Source organism: Dipodomys ordii, unplaced genomic scaffold (assembly GCF_000151885.1).
Source record: "Dipodomys ordii isolate 6190 unplaced genomic scaffold, Dord_2.0 Scaffold84, whole genome shotgun sequence".
Lineage (NCBI taxonomy): Eukaryota > Metazoa > Chordata > Mammalia > Rodentia > Heteromyidae > Dipodomys > Dipodomys ordii.
The window spans coordinates 5,727,048-5,739,266 of NW_012267300.1; the positions used below are offsets into that span (position 1 = coordinate 5,727,048).

The 12,219-nt window shown below is 49.2% G+C and overlaps 1 protein-coding gene across 1 annotated transcript in view; it reads left to right on the plus strand.

Annotated features, from left to right (window-relative positions):
• The first annotated feature begins 2,509 nt into the window (after positions 1–2,509).
• Positions 2,510–12,219, plus strand: part of LOC105992465 (myosin-6-like) — a 28,295-nt gene continuing 18,585 nt past the window's right edge. The window contains exons 1-13 of the mRNA XM_013025326.1: positions 2,510–2,710; positions 3,899–4,042; positions 4,297–4,453; positions 4,539–4,566; positions 4,835–4,946; positions 5,191–5,283; positions 5,952–6,015; positions 6,276–6,374; positions 7,004–7,107; positions 7,194–7,332; positions 8,736–9,004; positions 9,281–9,451; positions 11,308–11,617. Coding sequence (XP_012880780.1) covers positions 2,510–2,710; positions 3,899–4,042; positions 4,297–4,453; positions 4,539–4,566; positions 4,835–4,946; positions 5,191–5,283; positions 5,952–6,015; positions 6,276–6,374; positions 7,004–7,107; positions 7,194–7,332; positions 8,736–9,004; positions 9,281–9,451; positions 11,308–11,617 — 1,891 coding nt within the window. The remainder of the gene's footprint in view (positions 2,711–3,898; positions 4,043–4,296; positions 4,454–4,538; positions 4,567–4,834; positions 4,947–5,190; positions 5,284–5,951; positions 6,016–6,275; positions 6,375–7,003; positions 7,108–7,193; positions 7,333–8,735; positions 9,005–9,280; positions 9,452–11,307; positions 11,618–12,219) is intronic.

The window sequence follows — 12,219 nt, forward strand, 5'->3', positions numbered from 1 at the left end:
AGAGTGCTCCTGGGTGTGAGGGTGTGGGGAAAGCCAGAGCGAAGGAGACTGGCTTTGTTTTCTGAACACAGTGTCCACTTAGTCATAACAGGCATAGCCTACTGAAGACCCAACAACTTCTGAGAGGTCACAGCCCTGGAATATGGGGACTGGTGCTTGAAGGACCTGGACACTGAGGAAACCATGATGAAGGGTATGTGTATGTGAGGATGAGCCCCAGGAGGGTTGGAAGAAGACACCATAGTTCTACCTAGGCCATCTGCAGTGCCCCACCCCATGGAATGCACAGCCTGGGGCCCAGCTGGTGTAAATCCCCAGGCCTGCCAGGCACCCCAGCCATCCTCAGCAGCACCTGCACCCTCTGGCAGCCCAGAGAGGTTGAAGGGGGCTGCTCCCTACCCCCGCCTTTCTCCCTCAGGCCCCAGGCTTAACACGTCTGACTTCTTTGCCCCCACCCCCACCCCACACATCAGGTGGCCTGGGAGAGTGAAAACCTATGTGTGCAAACATGGGTGTACCAATGTGTGTGCTGGTATACTTAAAAGTAACTAGGAAAAAATCTCTGAGCTTAACTGAGTTAAGGTGAAAAAATCTGCACATGTATTTGCTAAAAGTGGACATGGACATTTGGCCAAATCAAGTGATACAAGCGGGCACTCGACTGAAGCTCTGGGTGCAAATCTGCCTGAGGCAGCATGGGAGACTCTTTCCCACTGTTTAATGAGGCTGGATGACAGCCTCTGGGTCAGGAATGATCAGGAATGGGATAGTAGCTCAAGCTTTGTCCCCAAGTCTCTGGAAGGATATGTGCTTAAAGATGAAGAATAGAAACCATGGCCAGCATTTGTGCAGCATAAAGGCAGGACAGAGCTTCTTTCCTTCACAAAAGAAAATTGAGTCACAATGTTGGACAGTGGACACCCTTCCTGAGCTTCCTGACTCCAGCCCCCAATCCCACACTGTGCAACAGCAGGTCTCAGAGAGTAGAGAGATGCTCCCAGCCTAAGGCTATATGAGGACAGCAGAGTGGGAAGGAGAGGGTAAGGAACCAGGGAAGGGAGCCTGGGGCGGGGGGGTAAGAGGACAAGCATTTGGCTTGCAGAAGGTGACCCTCACTCAGTGTGCTCAATTCACCCTTCGGATTAAAAATAACTGAGGTAAGGGCCATGGCAGGACAGGAGAGGTGGTTGGAGAAGGTCTTGTCGTTCCATTATCTGCCCACCAGCCCTTTGGAGGGGAGGAATGTGCCCAAGGACTAAAAAAAGGCCCTATAGCAGAAGGGGCGAAGGCAACAGACCTTTCATGGGCAAACCTGGGGGCCCTGCTGTCCTCCTGTCACCTCCAGAGCCAAGAGATCAAAGGAGGAGGAGCTAGGAAGGGAGAGAGGTAGGAGGGAGGGAGGGTCCCTCCAGAAGGACTCCAAATTTAGGCAGTGGGGTGGGAGAACAGGCATATAAAGGAGCTGGAGCCTTGAGGATACACAGAGATTCTTCCAACCCAGGTAAGAGGGTGTTTGGGCCTTTACAGCAGTCCCGATATGTGCTACCTGAGGGACCTTGATTTCTCTGGGAGTGGGGTACAGGTCAGTCGGAGGCTCTACAAGTTCTGCTAGAACTGTCTTCCTCCAGCCCCGGGAAGTTCCCACTGACCAAGGGTTTCCATGGAAAACATCAGCTATCTCTTCCATGGACCATTCTGTATCTTCTACTCATTGCTTTTTTTTCTTTCTCCCTCCTTTGGATTCTCTTTGTCCCATTCTATCTTGATTCTTGCTACCATCCCCCCTCTCTTTTTTTCTCTCTCTCCCCTTCTTTCCTTCTTGGCTATGTGTTCTAATTTTCCTGTCTCTATTTCTTACTGTGTCCACATCCCATCTCTTAATAGTTTTACCAACACTATTTCCTTGCTTCCTAACTTTTGAGGCGCTAAGGATGAAACCCAGGGCCCTGTGCACGCTAGCACTCCACACTGAGCTACATCCCCAAACCTTCTGTGCCCTATCTATTTTGCCTTATCTGTGCCTCACTCCATGTATTGATTTGTTCTGCTAAAATCTGGCTCTCTAGGCTGAGCTACCTTCTCCCAGTCAGTTCATCTCTGTTGTTCAATTTGTCTATTTTTCTCTCTGCCTCACTGCACTTCTGTGGCACCTTTCTCCACCTGGGGTTCTGATCTTCAGGATTCTCTGTGAAGAGATAACTAGGTAAGAATGGCCCCAATCCTTTGCATAGACATCAGGGCAGGTTCTCCTAGGAGCCAGATTACTGAGTCTCTGTGTCAGCAACTTCCTTTATCAAACTCTAACCAATCCCATAGAAACCCTTTTCAGAAACCTTCCTCCAGATGAGGAAGCAAAGAGGCAGAAAAAAAGAAGCCAAATTCTAAGTAGGGGTGAGGATGGGCCTAGGCTAGCAATATGACCTGGTGGATGTGGAGGAAAAGGCCAGCCGCAGGAGCTCATGTCAGGAACAGCCAATCCCTCTTGTCTTGATTCTAGAACAACAGCAGGATGACGGATGCTCAGATGGCCGATTTCGGGGAGGCAGCCCAGTACCTCCGCAAGTCCGAAAAGGAGCGTCTAGAGGCTCAAACCCGGCCCTTTGACATCCGCACTGAGTGCTTTGTGCCTGATGACAAGGAGGAATTTGTCAAGGCCAAGATAGTGTCCCGAGAGGGGGGCAAGGTCACTGCTGAAACAGAGAATGGCAAGGTATGTGGGGCACAGAGGGCAGCAGGAGGGAAGGTTCCGGTGGCAGGGAAGAATTCTGGAGTGATAACACCCGTAATGGGAGCTGAGCATGTTAAAAAAATGTTCTAGGGATCCCAGGACATGATTCCCTGAGAACCCCTGGATCTGTGCTTATCAGATGGACCCGATCAGGGCTTACCCCAGGGGTGCTCATCTCTAGAGGATGTTCAGTGGGGGTTGGATAGAACTCAGCCGTTTTCCTCCTGAGAGAGTCTTATAGATGAAGAAGGCACAGACACAACATTAAATGAAGCTCCCTTCTGACACTTGCTTTCGTTCCTCTCTGCCTCAGTTTTCTCCACAGACTCACTTTCTCAAATTCCCTCCATTCCAGTTAAGTGCGAACTCTTAGACTCACATGAAAACAAAGAGCAGGAAATCTCAAGCTGCAAAGCTCAGTCCTGAGGTTCAGGACTGGTACTTAGAAACATGTGCTCCCGGGTTGCTCATTACCAACCATGAAAATCAGATCAGCGGGGATCAGAGCTGTGAGTCTCACGGACTAGCTGACTGAGTGCTACATCCCTTTGAGCAATAGAATAAAGGGTCAAAATCCACAGGGGCTTTGACTCTCATCCCAGATCTGCAAATCATTGAATCATTTTAGAGCCACAGACTCTATCACTATACAAAATTCTGAAATGTCTACCAGCAGGCTTAATGGCATCTGGACATGGAAAGCTAACTGATGTCAATCAAATACCAACCCTGACTGGTGAGGGACTTAGAAAGAAGAGGGGCTTGTCCAGCAAGGGAGAAGGTTTACCTAGAGCAATTGATGCCCTTGAGCACAGGAGACAGCCACTGGGTCAGGGTATGATGTGCATTGATCTGAGAATTTCCAGCTCCAAGGTTTGCCTCTATATACTTGAAACATTCGGACTTAAGAGGTGATAGTCATTGGACAAAAATCTGAGGAACTGACAAGAGAAACACAGTCTTTATGGTGAAAAAAACTATTTCAGGTAGGAAAACTACTTCAGGAGACTGTGTCCTAGGAGAACTATGAAGCCAAAGGCTAAAGTTCTGCTCAGGGAGGAACTGGGAGAGGAAAGTCTAGTCAGGGCTGACTTGGGGAGAGGGCAAAATTGGCAAGGGTCCTGCTAAGAATTTGGTCACCCTGTTCTACTGCCCACACTCCTTCTCTAGACAGTAACCGTGAAGGAGGACCAGGTGATGCAGCAGAACCCTCCCAAGTTCGACAAGATTGAGGACATGGCCATGCTGACCTTCCTGCACGAGCCCGCAGTGCTGTTCAACCTCAAGGAACGCTATGCGGCCTGGATGATTTACGTGAGTGGCTGCAAGGAGTCCTCATCCCAAACCAAGGCCAGTCCTCATCCCAAACCAAGGCCTAAGCAGGCCAGGAGGATCTTCCCAAAGAGAGGGAAGTGGTATTCTCCCAAGGGATCCACTCCCCCCTATCCACTCCTGGTCAGGTGTAGAAATAAATGTGTTGGCTAGTGTGAGCAGAGATGGCATCACTTATCACTTATGATCCCAGCCTGTTCCCACCAACCTCATGGTAGCCTTGTCTCTTGCTCCAGACCTATTCAGGCCTCTTCTGTGTCACTGTCAACCCTTACAAGTGGCTGCCAGTGTACAATGCCGAGGTGGTGGCTGCCTATCGGGGCAAGAAGAGAAGTGAGGCCCCACCGCACATCTTCTCCATCTCAGACAATGCCTATCAGTACATGCTGACAGGTGAGCCTGGCACCTGATGGTGTCCCCTCCGCCCACCACCCACCTGGGCCTCGGTCCTCACCCCATTGTGTCTTCTCTTTTCCAGATCGGGAGAACCAGTCCATCCTCATCACGTGAGTAAGCACTATCTACCCATAGGGCCTTGAGATGGGAGGCACCCAGGCTGTCTCCTGAAGGTGCAAATGGGGAAGAGAGGTTTTGGGTTGAGTTCTGGTTCCTTGGACTGGTCATCATGGAAGAAGATGGAGCACTGAGCTCTTTATGGGATCCTGGGTTCTCACTGGAACTTTTTTCTATTTACTTTCTTGTTATTGTAAAGCTAATGTACAGAGGGATTACAATTGGATGAGTCAGGTACTCATTGGTTCTTATTGCCCCCAGTGGAGAATCCGGAGCAGGGAAAACTGTGAACACAAAGCGTGTCATCCAGTACTTTGCCAGCATTGCAGCCATAGGTGACCGAAGCAAGAAGGACAGTCCTAATGCAAGCAAGGTAACTTGTGGGCCACTGGCTCAAAAAGTGGGGGCAGGAAACAGAGGAAGGCACCTGATGTGGAAGATCATCACAGCAGTAGGCAGATAGATATTCTTCCATCTATCTGAGTATAGCCCAACAATCCCCCAGCAACTTAGCCAGCCCCATCCCTCACCCGATGCCCAGAGAAGTCTCCTTGTTTTCCAACTTTCTCCTGGAGGTAGACAGAGAATCGACCCCCAAGTTTCTGCTTCTTCCATAGGGCACCCTGGAAGACCAAATCATCCAGGCTAATCCTGCTCTGGAAGCCTTCGGCAATGCCAAGACAGTCCGGAATGACAACTCCTCCCGCTTTGTGAGTGACTCTTAACCACAGCCAAATGCCCACATCTAGCCCTGAAAGAAAAGGAGAGGCTGTTTTACCAACAGAGAGAACACTCAGTTGATTGTACTGTATCTTGCTTTAGGATCTCTCTCTCTCTCTCTTTCTCTCTTACACACACACACACACACACACACACACACACTACATATCTGCTTCCCTGAGTTCTAAGAACCTGAGGAAAAAAAGATCCAGTCATCACAGCTGTTCTTAGCCAAGAAACGAATAGATGCTGATCATATTTTAGATTTCTCTTGTACATATTTCCAAAGCTCTTCCTCATGGACCTGAGAACACAGACTTTGGGTTCAGAGGCCTGATTTTCACATCTCCCTGAGCCCCATCCTGTTCCTTCACCTGTGAGGCAGGGCTAATGATATCCACCTTGCAGAATGCTCACAGGATGGCACGAGAAAAAAATGAAAGGCTCACACAGGAAGTATTCTACACAACTCAATCCCTTGGTGGTTCCTTCCATTCAGAACCCCCAAGAGTGTATGAAGAGGGGCACGGAGAGTAAACATAGCAAAATAATCACTTCCATTCTAGAACCACCCAGGGGTTTCTGAGTTAGGTTGAAGTCCAGGATTTTGTACTATCCCTTCTGGTCAGTTCCTGCGCTTTGTTCCATTGGCCCACAGGGGAAATTCATCAGGATCCACTTTGGAGCCACTGGAAAGCTGGCTTCTGCAGACATAGAAACCTGTGAGTACCAGCATAGCACTTGTGTGCCTGGATCCTCCTCCTTTACCTCCCTTCCTGGCTCTGAAGCCAGATCTCCATTCCCTCCAACTTCTGTCTTGGTTTGCATCTGCCTCATCTTTTGTCTTTAAATTTGCCCCCTCCCCTGGGTCTCTTCATTTGTGCTTAGAAACCTGTCTCCTTGATTTCCTCCCTTCTGCTGGCCCTTCCCTCTTTCCTCTCACCATCTCTAACTTGCTTTTCTCCCCGTCTCTCCACACCAGATCTGCTAGAGAAGTCCCGGGTGATCTTTCAGCTAAAGGCTGAGAGGAACTACCACATCTTCTACCAGATCCTGTCCAACAAGAAGCCAGAGCTGTTGGGTGAGCTCAGCCAGCTCCACTACCCCATGTCTACCCCCAAAACCCTCCTCTGTGCAGGAGGCTTCTTCCTCTCACTCTGATCCACTTCCCTGCTTTCTCCTCCTTCTACACTCTCCCCCCTCACCCCCAAGGTCTGTAAAGTGATCACTTTCAAGGCACTAGAACTTGAACTCAGGGATTGGGCACTTAGCTTTTTCACTCATGACTGGCTGTCTTCCACTTGAGCCACAGCTCCACTTTTGATTTTGGGGGGTTCTTTTTGGTATTTTTGTTTTTTGGGTTTTTGGGTGTTATTTTTTTTTTTAGTGGATAATTGAAGCTAAGAGTCACACAGATCTTCCTACCCAGTCTGACTTTGAACTGAAATCCTCAGATCTTGCTCTCATGAGTAGCTAGGATCACAGGTGTGATTCACTGGTGCTTAGCAATCTCTACCTTCCTTTTTGCTGGAATCTTCACTCTTCCCTTCCTGGGTCCCCGTTGTGTACTTTCATTTCCCATAGTCTCTCTTTGGTCTTTGCTGATTCTTTTCTCTCTCTCTCTTCCCTGCCCTCTTCTCCATTCTTCCTCCATTCTCCTCCCCTTCTCTTGACTTCTCCCCACCCCTTGTCCTCTCCTGCCTATCATAGACATGCTGCTGGTCACCAACAACCCCTACGACTATGCCTTTGTGTCTCAGGGAGAGGTGTCTGTGGCCTCCATCGATGACTCTGAGGAGCTGTTGGCCACCGATGTGAGTGAAGAGGCTGGGGAGGCCTGTGATGGCTCCTGACAGCTCCTGGACCCCTCCTAATCACTGTGCCTCTCGATCTGTCCCAGAGTGCCTTTGATGTGCTGGGCTTCACCTCCGAGGAGAAAGCTGGTGTCTACAAGCTGACAGGTGCCATCATGCACTATGGAAACATGAAGTTCAAACAGAAGCAGCGGGAGGAGCAGGCAGAACCGGATGGCACCGAAGGTAGCACTGAAAAGATCTGAGGGGCTCTCTGGAATTAAAAGGGACATTGAAATGTGATACCAGATACAGGCACTGGGAGTTGACTCCCTCACATTGTGTGCTTATATTGGGGCTTGAACTCGGAGCCTGGGTGCTGTCCCTTAGCTTCCTCTCTCAAAGTTGACGCTCTATCACTTGAGCCACAGCTCCACTTTTGGCTTTAGGGTGATTAATTGGAAATAAGAGTTTCACAGATTTGTCTGTCCAGGCCAGCTTCAGTCTCAGCCTTCTAAGTTGCTAGGACTACAAGTGTGAGCTGCCAGCTCCTGGCCTTCCCCTTTCTGATTTTCTATGCTAGAACCTAGCTCAAGGAATAATCCTAGCTCAACTCAACAGACTGCCACATACACTCTAGCTCCCCATCTCCTGCCTCGCTTCTCCTCAGTGTGGTGATTTGGTTGGACCAGCTTGAGCTTTGAATTATAGAACAAATCTAAAAATCTAGAGCTCTAGTGTCTGAGTTCTGGCTACCTAGTGGGCTCTGGGGAGAGTCTTAAAGCACTCTGGGTCATGTGACAGCCTAGCATCATTGCCAGCTTTTGCATAACTCTAGAATTGGGGCCTCTCTTTCTCACTCTCTGAGTGTGTGTCTCTATATCTGTCTCTGTCTCTCTGTGTCTCTATATCTGTCTCTGTCTCTCTGTCTCTGTCTGTGTTTCTCTGTCTCTCTGTCTCTCCCTCTGCCTGGGCTGCCTTTGAATCTCAGTCCTCAGATCTCAGCCTCCTGAGGACCTAGGGTTACAAACACGAGACGCTGGTGCCCACCTCTCAATGATTATTTTTAGTCAGTCATGGGGCTTGAACTCTGGGCCTGGGCGCTGTCCCTCAGCTCTTCAGCTCAAGGCTAGGACTGTACTACTTGAGCCACAGCGCCACTTTCTGTTTTCTGGTGGTTAATTGGAGATAAGAGTCTCACAGACTTTCCTTGCCCAGGCTGGCTTTGAACCACAATCCTCAGATCTCAGCCTCCTGAGTAGCTAGGATTACATGCATGAGCCACTGGCACCTGGCTTCTCAATGATTCTTAAAGAATTAGGTTAGCAACAGGGTTGTTGGCACCACAATAAAGAAAGAAGTACAAGAAGCAGGTAGCTAGAAAAGTGACACCTCTCCCCAGGGCAAGGGCAGCCTCCAGCCTGGCTGGAAACTCAGGACCCAGCAACGCCTCTAGCTGCCTACCATCCCCAGACAAGCAGAAGAACATGAGGCTGTGGGGTAGTAGGGTGGGTTAAGGGCAAGAGAGAGACAAGGATGTAAGGAGATAGACAGGCAAGTGATCTTCCCAAGCCCACAACTACACTAATCAGAAGTGGCTTGGGGCAGAAAAGGCTGTGGTTGGAAATTCCCTTCCTTTCCTTAACCAGATGCTGACAAGTCTGCCTACCTCATGGGGCTGAACTCAGCTGACCTGCTCAAAGGGCTGTGCCACCCACGGGTGAAAGTGGGTAACGAATACGTCACCAAGGGGCAGAGTGTACAGCAGGTATACTATTCCATTGGTGCACTGGCCAAGTCAGTGTACGAGAAGATGTTCAACTGGATGGTGACACGCATCAATGCCACCCTGGAGACCAAGCAGCCACGACAGTACTTCATAGGAGTCCTCGACATTGCTGGCTTCGAGATCTTTGATGTGAGTTGGGAAGCCCTGGCCATGGGAAAACACTGACTCACACGTTCAGTCATTGGTGGAGGGTTAGCCATGGGCCAGACATGGGTTGCAGTGGGGATCATGACAGAGGCATTTGTCCTCCCTGCCTCAGGGAAGCCCTCTCTCTCCTGTCCTGGCCTGGGAGGAGACCAGACACAGCCCTGAAGGACCTGGCCAAGTGTGGCACAGACCTAGACTGTCCCCATGGCCCCCCAGACACTGCCTGCCTGACCTGCTGTCCCTCTGTCTCTGCCACAGTTCAACAGCTTTGAGCAGCTGTGCATCAACTTCACCAATGAGAAGCTGCAGCAGTTCTTCAACCACCACATGTTCGTGCTGGAGCAGGAGGAGTACAAGAAGGAGGGCATCGAGTGGGAATTCATTGACTTTGGCATGGACCTGCAGGCCTGCATCGACCTCATTGAAAAGGTGCTGCCCTGCTGTGTCATCTGAGCCCTCCACTACATTCCCATATGAACTGCCCCAATATGGTAGCAGCTCTTTCCCTTCTGCCCTTGAAAAACTAGAATCCTCAGAATCCAAAACTCTTCTTCAAGCTCAGCTTCCCTGACTCTGAGGTCATGGGTATACATAGGAAGAACTCCTTCATTCTTTCCTCAGGACTTTAGATCTTGTCACTGTGTATGGTGGTTACCTCCTGTAACTCTCAGTCCCTTTATACCTTTTGGGAAATGTCCTCTGTGGAAAGCTTCTCTAGGCTGAAACTAGAAAAGTTGGCTTCCCAACTTTTTTCCTGTTCACTAAGAACTAAGCCAGTCTCTAGTTCCTATTGACTATAGATACTCATCAGTAGAAATAGGAGAATGAATGCACCTTGTCCCAATGCTGATTGCTGTCAGACTGCCTTTGTTCTTTGCTACCACAGCCCTGACTATCTGACCCATACCAGCCAGTCACTGCCTTCCAAAAATGGAGCTTCCTACAAGTTTTGGGTCATTACAGATAATCTGAACCAGAGTTCTCATCTTCCAGAGGCCTAAGAATCCCTATGGCTATATAGAGAAAAGTGTGTGTGTGTGTGTGTGTGTGTGTGTGTGTGTGTGTGTTTACATGCATTTTGTGTATGTGTAAGTGCTGGGTCTGGGGCTTGAACTCAGAGCCTGGACTCTGCCTCTGTGCTTTGTTTTCTTTTTTTTTTAATTTTTTTGTCGGTCATTGGGCTTGAACTCTGGACTTGGGCACTGTAGCTCAGCTCTTTAGCTCGAGGTTAGCTCTCTACCACTTGAGCCACAGAACCACTTCCGGCTTTTTTGTTTATATGGTGCTGAGGAATCGAATGTAGGGCCTCATGCATGTGAGGCAAGCACTCTACCACTGAGCCACCTTCCCAGCCCCTTTGTTTTCTTAAGACTACCACCTTACTTGAGCCATAGCTCCATTTCCAGCTTTTTGATGATTAACTGGAAATAAGAGTCTCATGGACTTTCCTTCTGGGGCTGGCTTTAAACCAGATCTCAGCCTCCTGAGTAGCTAGGATTACAGGCATGAGCTACCAGTATACAACTGATACAAACTTGTGTGTGTGTGTGTGTGTGTGTGTGTTGGTTGGTTGTGGGGCCTGAACTCTGGGCCTGGGCGCTGTCCCTCAGCCCTTCAGCTCAAGGCTAGTGCCACAGCACCACTTCCAGTTTTCTGAGTAGTTTATTGGAGTCTCACGGACTTTCCTGCCCAGGTTGACTTTGAAGCGCAATCCTCAGATCTCAGCCTCCTGAGTAGCTATGATTACAGGCGTGAGCCACCAGTATACAGCTGATATAAACATTTTTTACTTCACCAAATTCTCAAAAGGATTCCCACTCTAAGCCAAGCACCACATTCTCTGGAGGATGGTGTTGTATAGAATCTAGAACCCTCTAGTCAATACTTGAATTGCTACCAGGGTCCTATAGAGATCCGGCCCAGCCCCCAAACCTGGTTCCTCTGACACACATCTGTCCTTGGCTCTATATACCTGGGACAGTGAGCTCTCAGGGGAAGGGGGCTGTGCTGAAATATATTGCAGTCCTAAAAGGTGATTAGAAATACATAGGCCTTTGCAGGCCCACTGGGGCAAGAGAGAGTCATATGGGACTGACTGAATATAACTAGACTTAGGTAACTTCCAGGAAAAGTGGCTTTCTATCATAGAGTTAGAGGTTCTAGGACAGGCTCCCTTTGATTATTGACAATGGTGGGTGTAGAGTCTTCGCTGTCAGGATGTGGGATTCTGAAAATCTAGTAGTATGCTTAGAGAGTCTCTTTTTACCTGTCCATTCTGCCTTCAGCCCATGGGCATCATGTCCATCCTGGAGGAGGAGTGCATGTTCCCCAAGGCCTCTGACATGACCTTCAAGGCCAAGCTGTATGACAATCACCTGGGCAAGTCCAACAACTTCCAGAAGCCCCGCAATGTGAAAGGGAAACAAGAAGCCCATTTCTCCTTGGTGCACTATGCTGGCACTGTAGACTACAACATCCTGGGCTGGCTGGAAAAAAACAAGGACCCACTCAACGAGACAGTGGTGGGCTTGTACCAGAAGTCCTCCCTCAAGCTCCTGGCCACACTCTTCTCCTCCTATGCTTCGGCTGACGCTGGTAAGAGGGCAACCTCTATACTGGGATAGGGAACTGCAGACAAGCAGAGTCCAGAGACAGTAGGGGGAGCCCATGAGTCAGGAGCTCCCAGGGCAGTCCATCTGCCACCCCTTGTAGATGGTCCCTGCCATGCCCACTTTGTGTTGTGGATAATAGTGCAAATGCCTGTTTCTCTGAAAGCAACTGGAGGTCAGTGAGCTTGGCTCATGCATTGTTGTTACATGACCAGTAGAAAGCCATGCATGCAGGCATTCTTAGTACTCAATGATAAGATCACTGATTGAATGGGCCTGATCACTGATCTCCTTCAGAGAAGGAAGAGAAGGAGTATGTTTTAAGGATGAAGAGGATAAAGCATAAGAAGAAACATAGAAAGTGGAAAGACGTAAAAATGAATAAGCGGGACTAAAAGAGGGAGGAATGGGGCTCTGATAGTATTTCTATAACTACTGGTGAGCTACCTTGTGCGCTTGATCTTAATGCTCTTTCAAGCTTTTAGAGGTGGTTACTTCCACCCTTCTAAACTAAGATGTGGAGAGTAACTTGCCCAAAGTCACACAACTTCTGAGAGCTGTAGTTCTACCCTGCCATGGCTCCTGTGT